A 15,939-nucleotide genomic window follows, 5' to 3' on the forward strand; every position below is an offset into this window, starting at 1 on the left:
GGGTAAAGTGAGGGAGATTTAGATCCTTTAGATTTTTTAGGGTACTCTATTAATAAATTTTCTTAAATCCTAACCACACTTTTATAATTTAATGGTCTAGATTTTGCCATATCAGCATTCCACTAACAATATTCTTAAAATAATAAAATAATGTTGCAAATAAAACAATTAAGATTATTGCTAGTGGAATACTTACACGGCAAAATCTAGACCATTAAATCAGTAAAAAATGGCTAAAATTTAAAGAAATCTATTTGGTAGAGTACCTTAGGAAATCTAGAATATCTGAATCGAAGGGAGGGGGTGGCCCTTGACTTTTCAAAAATCCTCAATTTATTTGTATTTTTGGTAAAATAAATAAATAAATAAATAAATAAATTTTTTATATATAGTGTCAATCAAGGGTAAAGTGAGGGAGATTTAGATCCTTTAGATTTTTTAGGGTACTCTATTAATAAATTTTCTTAAATCCTAACCACACTTTTATAATTTAATGGTCTAGATTTTGCCATATCAGCATTCCACTAACAATATTCTTAAAATAATAAAATAATGTTGCAAATAAAACAATTAAGATTATTGCTAGTGGAATACTTACACGGCAAAATCTAGACCATTAAATCAGTAAAAAATGGCTAAAATTTAAAGAAATCTATTTGGTAGAGTACCTTAGGAAATCTAGAATATCTGAATCAAAGGGAGGGGGTGGCCCTTGACTTTTCAAAAATCCTCAATTTATTTTGTATTTTTGGTAAAATAAATAAATAAATAAATTTTTTATATGGACATAAATTTAAATAATGTCCCCTCTAGATTTTTACTAAAAACATGTAATGCATTTAATTTATACCATACGTAATTTAATTATGTTTTATTTTTATTAAATTGACTTGTATATTTTTAGACATGTCAAGACTTACTTTTTTTTTTTTTTCTTTTGAGGGGGATGTCAAGACTTACTTGATGTAAATATTTTTGCTTACATAAGAAATTATCAATCCATCACACTATAAATCTATGAGATTTTCAAGATATCACAAGAGTAGGAAGTAAAATAATTTGGCCAAAGGTTAGAACACAATTTCCTTATATATATATATATATATAAAACTAGCCATGCATTCAATAAAATATGATTTTATTTAAAATATAAATCATATCTCTATTTTATTTTGTATAAAAATAAGAAAAAAAAATTGATAGAGTTTTAACCTATGGTATCTCCTTATAATAATTGTACTTTTTATCATCAAACTAAAACACCAATCGGTTTTTTGATGTAAGCGGGATTTAGACTCTAGATCTCTTATTCAACCATAAAATATTTTACCAGTTGAGTTTAATGAAAGCCACAATAAATACAAAATTTGTTAATAATGATTGTTATTATAAACATTTATTATCATAGTATTTGTAAATGGAATATTAAATATGAAATTTGATAATTATAATAGTTATTAATAAGTATTTATTGCAATTTTGATTTTATATGAAACAGTTAAATATGTAATTAATTATGATAATTATTAGGGGGAAAACTTAGATACAACACGTTGGGTGTTGTGCATTATGTTCTTCAAAGAATTTAATCATTTTTTGATAGATGCAATGCATCGTTCGCTCCATGATAATTGTTATTTATCATTAGGTTAATACACTAATTAATTTTTGGTGTTGGTGAGGTTCAAACTTAATCTCTTATTAGATGTCAAAGGCTTTGTAGCTGAATTAGCACCTCCCCATGCACAAAGTGCTTGGGGGTCTAGGGGGAAAGGGGTTCAAGCTGCGAAATTAGCAGCATGTTGTAATTATTTCTCAAAAAAAAAAAAAAAAAACTCTTATTAGATGACAAGAGATTTTGTCAATTGAATTAACTAAAATCTACTTTTTTGAATTTAAACACTTGACTGCATTGAAAACACTAATAGTATTGTATTTTCTAAGGAAAATTAAATTTTAAAAATCAAGTGTTTGAATTTAATTGGGGAATGTAATGCACTGTATCTAAGTTTTATATAATTATTAATAGGTATTTATTTTGATTGCATTCGACAGTAATATTTTTCTAAAAAATGAACCATTTCCCAAAATACATTTTCTAGAAAACTATCTCATTTCCTTATATTTAGTAGCAAGCTCAAAATGAGTTAAAAAACTATCTATTGACTTCTCTTATTTAGCTTTGCATGAGATATAATTATTTTCTTTATTTAGTTTTGTGTGAGATAGAGTTGTTTTCTATAAAATTTTAGTGAAAAACAACTTTATCTCATGCCAAGCTAAATAAGGAAAATTAAAAGATAGATTTCCTTAACAAAGGGAAATGTAGAAAACTATCTTCACATAAGATTTTTCATTAGAACAAACAGAGTGTTAAAGAAAATAAGATATATGACTAAGGATCATCAAATAGCCCATGGCCCATGGCCCGATCCAAAAACCCGGCAGCCCATCAGGCTAATGGGCGGCCCGGCCCGTTGTTATTGAGGCCTATGGGTAGCCCACTAGCCCAGCGGGTTAGGCCGTGGGCTAGTTTTTATGCCCATGGGCACCCGATGGGCTAGCTCAGTAGCCCAGCCCGTTGGCCCAACCCGTTGCCCAGTCCAATAACTTAGAATTTTTAACAAAAATATCTAGGATGTGTATGAAGGATTGATCTTGAGATATTGTAATAGAATTTCTTAAGAGAACTCTCCCAACCACTAAAATACTTAAAGTAATTGTGCTAAACTTAGTTTACTAAATATATATTTTTCTAGTAGTCTAGCAAATTTGAATTAACCATTTGATTTTTTTTATTAAAGATAAAAATAAAAAACTATTTGAAGCCTTATTTAAAAAAAATTAAATAAGTTTCCATCAACAAAACAAAAAATTAAATAGATTTGACTATAACAAAAAAATTGTAATTAAGTATTAAATTCTTTGATTCTTTCCTTTAATAAAAACTAGATTGATTATTCTCTTATTAAAAATTGATTATTTATTTCTAAATATAATATGCTGACACAATCTCATGGGTAGTCCATTAGACCCAACCTAGTAGCCTAGCCCGTTAAAGACAAAATGGGCATTGCCCATGGGCAGGGTTGTGGGCTGGAGTTTTCTCTTTCGGCCCAGCTCGACCCGGCCCGTTAACTAGTTAATAGCCCATTATGCCCAGCCCATTGTGCCCTTGGGCCAAGTAAAAATGGGCCGGGCCAGCCCGACCCGGCCCATTGACGACCCTTAGATATATCAAGATTCTAATTTAGGGTTTAAGCATATAATAGAGCCCAAAATCAATTGAAATACTAACGCTTCATTTATTTCGACATTAATATTTTCTAAAGAGAAGTCATTTTTCAAGAAGTATATTTTTGGAAAACTATCTCATTCTAGATTCTACTATGTTTGGTAGTGACTTTAAAATTAGATAGAGTTGTTTTCAACAATTTTCATATTGTCTCTTAACTTCCTTTATTTAGAGTGTTGTGATATAAAGTTGTATTTCGAAAAATTTTAGCAAAAATAAATCTTTAAAAAAAAGTCATATTTTTAATAAGGTTTTTCGTAGACAAAATATAATTTTTAGTTGACTTTTTTTTTTTTTTTTCATGCTACCATACACCGAAAGGTTTTTCATTGAAATAAATGAAGTGTTAATATTATAATATTGACGTGTAAAAGTGTGAGGGCTCAAAAGTTTATGTGACAATATATCATGAGATCACTAAAAAATCAAACATCTTCGGTTTTACATATTATAAACATACATGATATGGTTTTGAATAAAAAAATTAAGGACCAAAAGAATGATTATACATATTATCTCTTTGAATATATTCCAATTGAATATGTATTTTTTATAATATAATTTTATAAGATATTGTGGGGTCATGGGCCCAGATCATACAACTGGATTTTGGGCTTATGGCCCAAGCCGAGGATAAGGGGCCGTCCGAGGATGGGTAAGTATAGCCAAGCAAACCCATGCTAGTGGGTAAGGAAGACAATATTGAACATAATGGCCTAGGAGTTTTTGCCGAGGATGAATTTGTCCTCAGCTAGCCAAGGCCGAGGTTCGTAAAGGATGCTTGCCATCTAGAGGTGCGATCCATGAAGTTTTGGAAGTATGGATAAGCATTGCAGGAACAAAAGACAGAAAAATCCCAAAATATCTTGGGAAAAACTACTGTCACCGTCTTGAATGCACCCCAGCAAACTCCCTGGCCGCATTAATGAGGAAGTGACCTCTGCACAGTATTATTGCAGCCTTACAACCACCCTAAAAGACTTCTAGAGGGGGCCGATGGGACAAGTATCAGTATAAACCATCAACTGTCCACGTGTTGGGTAAGGTGAATGAATAGATGTAGTATAAATAAGGGGAGAAACTTAGAGAAAGGGGGGGCTGGCAATTGAGAGAGAAAGCACTATAGCAATCTCAAGAACTCTTGTAACCATTCTCATCCAATATTTACTAGAACAAAGCCCCTCTGATTGTGCCGAAGACAAACTTTCTTTGATAAACTCAGTTCATTTCTGTTTGATTGTCATGAACATCATATTATTTGTTATCCATGCATTAAAGTCTAGCTCTTTGACCCACTCTCTACAAATTCATTGTACTAAGCTCACTAGGCCAAGATTCCATACATTTTGGGGCCAGGTATGAAAATCGTGTCCCTACAGATATAGTTAAAAATCTTAACATAAACATATTTATATATATATATATATATAGTTATGTTTTTAAAGTAAAATAACAAGTGAATGAAGAAAATGATGTTGTGAGTTTTAGTTAGCTTAACTTGTAAAATCTTTTGTTCTTGAGCAAGAGATCTGAAGTTTAAACTCTGCCTACACCAAAAACCAATTGTTGTCTTGACTTGATGAGAGAGAAAGTGTGTGTAATAACTAATAACCTTCTTGTGTGGGGAAAAATTTGGATTGAACAAAGAATTTACATGGATTGAAAAATAAGAAGTTATATGGATTGGCATTTTTCTGATGAAACCCCAACACCTTTGAATCTTTGATGGACCTCCAACACATGCCACCTCTCACCGTGTTGGTGATGTTCAGATCAATTTCGTACATGTGTTCTTCTCAACCATTGAAATCTTAGCTTAAAAAGTTGAAGGTTGAAACTTGTAAAAATTCCAAAGTGGAAGAGCAAGTTTAGCTTGGGATAAGAAAAGGGAAGAGATTAGTACTGTTGAGTTAAATTGGATAGTTGAAAAGATGGGAAAGCGTTAAACGCTGCTAAGAAGAAAAAGAAATGTGAGGATGGTTCATGGTTGAATTCAATTAGTGAGTTTTAATACTGGGAGAGGAAGAGATAAAAATGACAGACATAGAATAGGAAAAGAGTTTAATTGCCAATGAGTTGGATTTAATGTGGAAACGTTAGCCAATTGTATTGTTGGGCATGTGAGGATTCCAAAATCCAAATGCAAAACGTTCCAGCCTTCGTTGAAGTGGACCAAATGGACCAAAATGGACCAAAGTGAACCGAATGGACCAAATTAGACCGAAGTGAATTGAAATGGACTGAAGTTGGTTGAAATAGACCAAAATGTTACGATGATGTAGTAAAACAGAACGTAGCAACAATAAATACTGCACTTCAACTTTTAGATATTATATAGATGGCCAAAGGAAAAAAAATAAGTAATGTTTTGTTTATTATAGTATGTATGTTATTTACACAATAGTTTTCACAATAAATTTCATACTTACTGAGTTGGCAAATTACTATTAATTCTCACATGAGCTTACTACTGATATTACTTAATTATGTACTAGTAAAAACTTGCCACCTCAGACAATTGTAAAATTTATTGTGCCTCTAAACTTATTGAATTTCATAATTTCATTCCAAAGCTTTGAGAATTAGGATCATATAATAATTTTTCTCTTATTATCTCTTATTATTATTATTATTTACGATGAAATTTGAACTTGTGACATCATTTTTTTTATAGGAGTGCTAATTGAAACTCACAAGAGATTGTACTTCATTTATAGGAGTGTTAAACGTTATTGCATAACAAGTAGACATGGCAAAACGGGCGGGTCGGGTTGAGTTCGGGTCGGGTCGAGTTCGAGTTGCGAGTCAAACGGGTCACTGGTAAAAAACGGGTTAATTTAAGTGAGTTAAAAATGGGTTCGGGTCAATTGGGTTGCAGGTTGGGTCGGGTTGACCCGTATTTTTCACATGAATTTTTTATTATTATTTTTTTATAAAGAAAACAATATGTATTTGCCATTTGGAAAGTTATGCAACAAATTACTTGATGTGAAATGCATTATTTTGAATTCACCACTTATATTAAGAATAAACTCAGTTAAACTTATTAATGCTTATTCAATAATTTTAAAATTATACAAATCCTAACATTGTTATCTAAAACAAAATAATACAAAGATAAGTAAAACAAAATAATACAAAGATAAGTAAAATAAATACACAGGTTTTATTTCTACACAATATCAACATTCCAAAATATAAAACAAAATTACAAATAACTTATTGGATAACTCATTTGATCAAGAATAAAAACATATAAGAAATTTACAATTTTGGAAATTAATTTTATAATCTATTATCAATTGTGATTCGCACTCTATTTCAATTGAGATATACATTAAAGTTTGATTGCTTACTTATTTATACATGGTCTTTTTTATGAATATCATATTATTGTTAAGCAATACACACTCTAGAAAATATCATAATTTATTTTGAAAAGTCGTTTATTTTGGATATAAATTGTTAAAAAAATAGGTTTAAGCATTCATAATTTATGCTTGTGGGGACAATTTTTGCCTCAAGATCAAGTGTTGCACTTGTAATCATTTTTGGCTTGGAGAGTCCCACATTGGAAGAATTTCCTTCCTCTTCTACCTTATAAGGCATGAGCCAATGGAGTTAGAGTACCACTAGTTTGGTTAAAAGGATCCTTTTATTGTGGGAACATTTTTTGCTTCAAGGCCAAGGGCTAGACCAATTAGAGCCTAGGCAATTTTTGCTCTTGTCCCACATGGAAAAAAAAAAAACCTCCCTCTTCATGCCATATAAGGGATGAGCCAATTTTTGCTCTAGTGGTACTCTTTCTCATTGGCTCATCCCTTATATGGCATAAAGAGGGAGGCTTTCTTTTCCATGTGGGACAAGAGCAAAAATTGCCTAGGCTCCAATTGGTCTAGCCCTTGGCCTTGAAGCAAAAAATGCCCCCACAATGCTAATTTGATACTTTGACTTTACTATTTTTAAACTTGTGAATGTTTCTCACACATGTCTACAATTTTAAATCTAACTCTACTGTAACTAGATTATCTTGGCATGTACTTTACTATTTGATATCTAAAAATCTAAAAATCTTTACTCATTACAGAATGCTCAACCATTTATTTTTTAATTAATTTGCATGCAGTTATGTAAATGTATTAATTATTTCCTTAAAACTCACAACAAACAATTAAACCAATATTGTCTTAATTTTACCTTCTTCTTTTTTTTTTACCAATTTTTTTTTTAAATGGTTCGGGTTTGGGTCAGGTCGCAGGTCGGGTTGACCCATAAAAAACACGGGTCAGGTCATGGGTCAACCTGTTTTTGCTTTGGGTTAAAAAAATTGGGTTCGGGTCAGATATTTTCCAGGTCGGGTCGGGTCGGGTCAGAAAATTCTGACCCGTTTTTCCATGTCTAATAACATGAGTGTCCAGCTGCAAATTCATGCTCTCCATATGATCTGGTTTATTTGTTAAGCATCTTTTACTTTGTCATGAAGGGGAAGAATAATTTTAGCATTATATAGGAACTTAGACTAATTTGGTTATTAGTATTGCAAGATAAAGAAATTTCACATTGGTGATTGATGAGATGTTGGTGGCCCAAGTTCACTAGTTTACTTCTTTTGGAACCAGGTTTTTTGACCATTGTGACAAATAATTATGTACAGATGCTAGAAGTGGAACCAGGTTTCCATGTATGGGTGAGTTTGGTTCAGTTTTTCAAAATGTGCTTTTTATTACTTTGTCATGAAGGGGAAGAATAATTTTAGCATTATATAGGAACTTAGACTAATTTGGTTATTAGTATTGCAAGATAAAGAAATTTCACATTGGTGATTGATGAGATGTTGGTGGCCCAAGTTCACTAGTTTACTTCTTTTGGAACCAGGTTTTTTGACCATTGTGACAAATAATTATGTACAGATGCTAGAAGTGGAACCAGGTTTCCATGTATGGGTGAGTTTGGTTCAGTTTTTCAAAATGTGCTTTTTTAAAAAGTGTTGTATGAAATTAAGCTTTTTTTTAAAAAAGGTAGAGTGTTTGGTAAAAACTATCAAAAAGTGCTTTTGGAAAAAGTGCTTTTGGAAAAAGTTGAGTATTTGGTTAATACTTAAAAAAATGGCCGTTTGAGTTGTAAATTATTAAAAATGACAAGATATATATATATATATATATATAAAGATAATTATTTGTTTTAATTACCTCTCTTAATGCAAGTTATGGACACAATATTTTCATAAAAATTTCACAATAAAGTCTATATGACAAGTTGTTAATGGTAAGGAAAAATAAATAATGTCACTAGTAGCTCTAGATGGGAACCAATAACAACTTACTATGTAAATTTTATTATAAAATTGTTATAAAAATATTCTGTTAATAGTACTTTTTTTTTCTAAATAAAAATAGTACTAATTTAAAAAGTTTAGAGATATAATAAAATATCATAATATTTTCACAATACTCTTTGTTTTAAGTTGTGGTCCATCCTAGTCAAATATTTTATTATTTTATTTTATTTTATTTTGACATATTAAAGATTTGATACCTCAATTATTGTGAAAATTTGTTGTGTTTTAACACAATTGTAATTTTTATGTAGTAAATTTCCTTACATGATATATACGTGTCCAACTCACTGCCTTTATTATTATTATTTTTTTTTACTTCACTTTTTTCTCATCCACCTGTTTCTTCCTCCATTCCCATCAAATACCTTTTCTTTTCCTCTACTCACCATTTTTGTCTCTTCTTCAGGTCTTCTTCCTCTCCAGTTTTAAGTTGTGGTCCATCCTAGTCAAATATTTTATTATTTTATTTTATTTTATTTTGACATATTAAAGATTTGATACCTCAATTATTGTGAAAATTTGTTGTGTTTTAACACAATTGTAATTTTTATGTAGTAAATTTCCTTACATGATATATACGTGTCCAACTCACTGCCTTTATTATTATTATTTTTTTTTACTTCACTTTTTTCTCATCCACCTGTTTCTTCCTCCATTCCCATCAAATACCTTTTCTTTTCCTCCACTCACCATTTTTGTCTCTTCTTCAGGTCTTCTTCCTCTCCCAAAATACAGTTCTTCTTCTTCAAGCAGAAGACAAGAAGAAAGAAATATATTACACACAAAAAAAAAAAAAAAATGAGAGAAGAAGAAGCCGCAACTGCAGAAGAAGAATCACGCAATAGGAGAAGAAGCCTGCAGCAGCAGTGGGATTATGGGTTTATGTTGGAATTGAAAATTGCACATTTGATTTAGAATTTTGCAGTTTGCTTGGTTGGTTAGAAGTTGGAAGAAAGGAAAAGAAAGAAGAACCACTACTACCTGCACGGTGCGATTCTTTTTTTGGGCTTCTTGCAATTGACGAGGAGTAGAGTGTAGAAAAATTCTTCTCCTACATAACAATATTTTTATTTTTATTTTTATTTTTTTATAGAGATCTTGGTAAAATTGGGATTTCAAAATAAAAATAAAGGTAGTTTAGGGATAATGCTGCAAATGACTAAGGGTAACATTTCAAATTTATTTGCGTTTTCGACAAAGCAGTCCCACAAGGTCCGTTTTCAAAATGCGATAGTCCTTCGTATTTACAAAAGCTGCTTTTTGATAACACACGATGACAATAATTTACCAAACTCGTATTTTAGATTTTGGACTTAGAAACGAGCATTTTGTGCTTTAAGAGCATCCGCACTGGGCTTCCCATATGCCAAATGTTAGATACATTTGGCATACAAGCCCAACAAATGTTCAGCAATTGGAAGGCCATATGGGAAAAGCCTCTTTTTTTTTTTTTTTTTTTTAGATTTAGCTACAGTACCATGTCAAATGTAAGATGGTACTGTAGCTAAATGGTATAAAAAAAAAAAAATACTCTTTTTCCCGGCAATTTCTCTCTCATCTCTCATTTTTTCTCTTTATTTTCTCTCTCTTACTTCTTTGTTTCTCATCCCCTCTCTATCTCGCCATTGTCAAGCTTCTCTCTCGGAGCTCACGCCGAATCACCAAGCCAAATCGAAGCTCATGCCAGATCAGATTTCTAGATCGGCGTGGTGGCGAGGCTGGTGGCGCGGCTGCGATGGGCGTGGTGGCTGGAGGTCAGCGCAGTGGAGATCGACATAGAGACCAGTGTTTAGTGAGTTTGGTGGTGTTGACATGGTGGCCGGTTTCTCAGTTTGGTGGCCGGCGTTTGGTTGGTTGGGTTGCTTTCATATTTTGGTGGGTTTTTTTTTTGTTTTTTGTTTTTTTTTTTAATTTTGGGTTTTTGGTTCCAGTTTCCGGCGTTTGGGTCGGATTTGAGTGGCATTTGTGTGGTGTTTGGGTTGGCGTTGGGTGGTTGGATTTAGATCTGGTGGTTGTGATTTTTTCTGATGGGTTGGGGGATTTGTTCTGATGGGTTTGATGGTGGGTTTCGGTGTTTGCTGGGTTTGTTTGGGCAGAGGGTAGTGGTGGCGTGGTGGTGATTGTTTGTTTAGCTGTGGCCGGTGCTAGAGGTTGAGATTGTTTAGTTCTGGTGCTTGTTTGATTTGGGTAAATTTTTGTTGTGATTTGCTTCTTGTGATTTTGCTGGGTATGAATTTGCTGGAGGTTGAGGCCGGTGCTAGAGGTTGAGGGTGAAAGAGAGGAAAAGGAGGAGAAAAGGAGAAATAAAAAAAAATATTAAAAAAAAATATTTTAATAAAATGGTAAAATAATAGAGTTTTGGAATGCTGGGTGTAATGTAAAATGATATGTTATAATGGATAAAGTTACTTTTTGAGATGGTAAAATAAGATTGGATTTAAAAACTGGCTGCGGATGCTCTTAAAAGGGTAAACAAACGCACACTATAGCATGGAAGAAATGCTAAATTGCAATCGTGAGAAGTAGCAATAGGACATTGACCACCGCCATCAAAGTAACATGATCCTATATGGTGCCAAATTACTTTAGACCTGCAGACAACCATGCGTCAGCGTAATAACTTTTATCAGTTTATAACAGATTAAAGGAAGCTTCCACCCTCAAATTTTATTTTATTTTTAAAAGCCATAGTGAATGTGGAAAGTATTATGCCAGGGAAAAGAATAATCCAATGATAAAATGAAATAAGCCAGAGTGACAAAAATGACAAGAGCAACAATATATCATAAGAATAAAGAGACTAGCCAAATCACTTGTAACCCTTTCCAGCCCCAGACTAGTCTATTAAGTCTAGATGAGTTTGATCATCTTTGCTGCAGACTACTCAAGGAAGAACTATTTCATATATTAGACTGGAAAAATTAAAGGAGGTGGTGTAAGAAATTATAGTTCATCGAGCAATTGTTCTTTTTGGTGAAGAAAATGATAAATTGGTATCAAAAAATAAAACAAAGCTCAAGATTTTCTTCTGATAACATATGATTAGCAACGACTGGGAAGACATGGCCTAACTCCTAAGAGTTGAATTTATAAATCACACTTCTAGGAAAGGAGAGCACATCAAATCTTATCTTCTGATAACAAAAAGGAACTATCTTATGATTTTTACATATATCCAAGTTAATCACAGAGAACCATCTTTTCCAGAAACCACCATTTTAACTTCAGTTAGACAGTGGGAAGTGGGAACACTCCCAATCCCCCACAAACTTCGAAAGCATGATGTGTAGATATACCCAATACTTCATCTGATTTAAATTAGACAAGCCTATGTTTTACCTCTCATTACTATTATCTTTCCATATAAGTAAAACAAAATTTCTTTGATAAGAGGAGGATGACATTCCTACACAAAAATGTATATAACGTTTATATTGGTTACTCTCAAGTCTCAACCAACTTTGAAGGCAGCAAAATCTATGATCCAGCTTCAAATCAACAATGTGATATTTCTTTGGAAGTTTGGGATTCTGCAGTTCAGAGTTCAACTGAAAATCTAATGACAGAGCAACTCCTCCAAGAAGGTTTGTATATATATATATATATATATGAAATTTATGTGAACTACGCAACTTACCTATTTTGGCAACTGGACAAATCCTACAAGGCATTGTACGCTGTAAACCAAAACTTCTATATAACTTCTAAGAATAGAAAGTCTTTTCAAACAGTCATAAATATGCTGGCTCAGCAGGGATGACAACGATACTTCTGGTGCTGATAATACAAAAATGATGCTATTGGTTTCAAGATCTTTCAAAATCAAAGACATGACCATGAATATATAGGGGACTAGCATCAAAAAGAGAAAAACGCACCTTAAAGTGCATCAACACTGGCATGAAGACATCAACTAGATAAGGAGCAACATATCTCACCCCAACAATTCCCCCCTTGACTTCAGGCTCATAATGACCAAGATAAAATAGTTGGCCTTGAAATGCATTGTTCGGTGAAGAACTCAAATTTTCTGAACATTAAGTCAATGCTTATCAAAAGGAGAAACAGGTATTATATTGAAAGTGCACCAAACTAAGAATTCCTAATGAATAAAAAGGCATTGAAAGACCAAATACACCATGGATGAATATTTTAAAGAGAAAAATCTGCAAGTAAAACCATCTATTTGTCATTTCACAGTGCCTAAACTCAGGAGATGATTATAATTCCAACTACAGCCATGTCTGCAACTATATGTATTCACTGTTTCCTTTAAAAGAATAAGCTTCCCCTCAATTCCCAACTCAGCTTAAAAAGAACTTCATCTCTAATATACGAGTTCTTCACAATTAAACAATCACTCTGTAGGGATACAAACACAGAAAACCTCCACTAGAAGATGTAACTTGAAAGACTAATACCACATTGCCCATAGAGAAATAATGACTATTGTAGATAGTTAAATGCAACACAGAAGAAGATTTGTTATTTACTCTAAAAAGAAAAGAAAAAAAGTGATTTGGTATGGATATTTACAGCTAAGTGTTTATGTCAAATATAGGTTGGTTCTGAAAGGTAATAGTACACTACAAAAACAGTCACCATCAAAACATTAGCCATACAAGGTAAAATTGTGAACATCATGAATAAAAGAAGCCTCTTTATGAGCAAAAAATTATGCATTACATATAAGTTGATTCATTTAGTAACAAAAAAGAAAGAACCAAACTGTCGTGTGAGTTTTATTAAATTGCATTACAATGATACATGTCCACCAATCAGCATATGCGCTCTATTAGTTGTGAATTCTACAAGGCCGAAACTACAACAATTACATTCCAGAGAAAGAAAAAGATGTTCTGGTTTTTGTTTGATACAGCTTCGGAGTGAGTGCCCAGCATCCACAAAACTTCTTCAATGTAGGACACAAAGTTCCTCCTTATATGGCCTCATTAAGATATACGAAGAGACAATAATCGTGCAACGAACATAAAAAGATCAAAAAAACAATCATAATAAACAGAATTCAAAGGACTCTACCACACAATCGAACAAAATATGTTACCCAGAAGACTTCTTCCCAGCAGAATAGTAATTGAGGTACCACTTAACAAACTTCTTTAAACCTGTCTCCAGATCTGTGGTGGGCTTATACCCAAACTCCCTCTGAGCATAACTGATATTCGCGTGGGTAAACGGAACATCCCCATTTCGTGGCAACTGCATTACATTCTTCTTGGCCTTCACCTTCAAAAGCTTCTCCAAAATACCCACAAGTTCTGTAACCGGAACAGGTGAAGTATTCCCCAGATTGAAAACTCGCAATTGCGCTGGCCCCTTCTTCTTCCCACCACTCCCAGTACTCTTCTCCGCGGTATCCAATGACCCCAAGCACCCCTTCACAATATCATCAATGTAGGTAAAATCCCTAGCAACCGTGCCATGATTAGGCCCTTCAAAGATCGAAATCGCCTTCCCTTTCAATATAGCCTTTGTGAAAAAGAAATAAGCCATATCAGGCCGCCCCCACGGACCATAAACCGTGAAAAACCTCAACCCAGTTAGCGAAAGACCATAAATATGATTATAAGTATGTGCAATTTCTTCACCAGCTTTCTTAGTAGCAGCATACAAACTAGCAGGCTGGTCTGTTCGATCTTTTTCCGAAAAGGGCACCTTAGTATTAAGTCCATAAACCGAACTAGACGAAGCCCACACAATTGCAGGTTGTGGATTCACAGATTTACAAACTTCTAACAAGCTAACAAAACCAGCAAGATTACTATGCACATAAGATAGAGGATTTTCCATAGCGTACCTCACTCCAGCTTGAGCTGCCAAATGCAACACATGGGTAAAAGTCACAAGCTCAAAAAGCTTCTTCAAAAGCGTCATGTCATTGATATCTCCTTCTACAATGAAAACTCCCGAACGCTCCAAAAGCGCTTGCCTTGATCGCTTCAACGTTGGGTCATAGTAGTCATTGAAATTGTCGATGCCCACCACGCCGTCACCGCGCCGCTTGAGCGCGGCGGAGACATGGGTTCCGACGAACCCGGCAGCTCCGGTGACGAGCACGGACATGCCACCTTTGCCGGAGCGGACCCGGGCGGAGGTCCGGACCCGTTTTTCCCAGGTGGGTCCGCCCCAATTGTTAGTTCCGAGAGCTCGGCGAGTTGGGTCATCGGATTTGGACGAAGACGGAGATCGGAAAAAGACGGAGAGGAAGATTAAGCCGAAGAAAACTAAGGCCCAAACTGTGACCTTTGTGAGCGAGAAGTTGTAGCGGAGTCTGTGAATGTATGAAGATTTGAACTTTCCTGGTGTTGAAGGAATGTCATTGTCATCCATGTGGGACATTGGTTTCGGCTGTGACATTAGGGTTTGTGGAAATATGTGGGATTCTATTTTTTCTCTTGGGTCTTGTTGAAGATAAAGGTGTTTCCTTTTTTTTCTTTTGTTTTAGCTCTTTTTCGTGTTGTTGTACAGAGAATCTTTCTGGTTTCTTGGAGGAATGGATTTTATTGTTGTTGTTGGTTTTCTGTGTTTCTGTTTTTGTTTTTGCTTTTGTTCTGGATTTTATGTAATGTGTGGCAAAAACAAGAAAAGAAGATCAAAATTTGAGTAATGGGGTCACTGGGGTGGATCAAAGTTAATGAGACGGGTTGTTAATTTAATTTGTGAAGAAGAGGAAGAGAAAGAGAAAGAGAGAGAGAGGATTTATGGATGCTGAAGAAAAAATGGCAAGTGGAAGAGTCAAACTTGTTTATCTGTATAAATCTGTCTATCTGGAAAATGTTTGTATGATTGGCTAGGGTGGCCTTGAATTTTGGTTGAACATATATACACTTCACATATATCCCTAAATTCAAGGCAATTTTGTGTGGGAGTTCTTCATTTCAGGGTGTTAATATTAGTACTACTTAGATTTGGGATTTGAGGATAGTGTGAGAGTGAGATTTGTTGAGGCTAATTATGAAATGGGTTTTCCAGGTTTTTCCTTTACCGTTGGAAAGTAGTGTTAGACAGGTAAGGGATCTGAGACTTTCTCAAAAAAAAAAAAAAATTGTTGTTTATTTAGTGAATTTCGATTTGTTTATTTCATATAATCAACTTAATTTAGCACTTCACACGTGCTTCGGGCGTGTGATGATGCTTTATGCTTTTTATTTATTTATTAGTGGTCTTATTTTGTAGAAAAAATTGTGTTTTTTATTTTATATATATATATAATTTTAATTTTAAAATTTTAATTTATAAGTGAATAAATTAATTTGAAAATTAACAGGCAAGTGGTTCTATTTTT

At 33.5% G+C, this 15,939-nt stretch overlaps 1 protein-coding gene across 1 annotated transcript; it reads right to left on the reverse strand.

The window, feature by feature from the left end:
- Nucleotides 1-13,353: 13,353 nt before the first annotated feature.
- LOC111997681 (UDP-glucuronate 4-epimerase 3) lies at nucleotides 13,354-15,649 on the reverse strand. Its single transcript, XM_024029796.2, has one exon. It carries the CDS (start codon nucleotides 15,009-15,011, stop codon nucleotides 13,695-13,697), a length of 1,317 nt encoding a protein of 438 aa, XP_023885564.1. The 5' UTR covers nucleotides 15,012-15,649; the 3' UTR covers nucleotides 13,354-13,694.
- Between the last annotated feature and the right edge of the window lie 290 nt (nucleotides 15,650-15,939).

This window comes from Quercus suber, unplaced genomic scaffold (genome assembly GCF_002906115.3).
Source record: "Quercus suber isolate HL8 unplaced genomic scaffold, Cork oak 2.0 scaffold_346, whole genome shotgun sequence".
Taxonomy (NCBI): Eukaryota; Viridiplantae; Streptophyta; class Magnoliopsida; order Fagales; family Fagaceae; genus Quercus; species Quercus suber.

Coding starts and splice junctions, on each gene's coding strand:
- LOC111997681 (XM_024029796.2), bottom strand. CDS start 15,011: ATGTCACAGCCGAAACCAATGTCCCACATGGATGACAATGACATTCCT.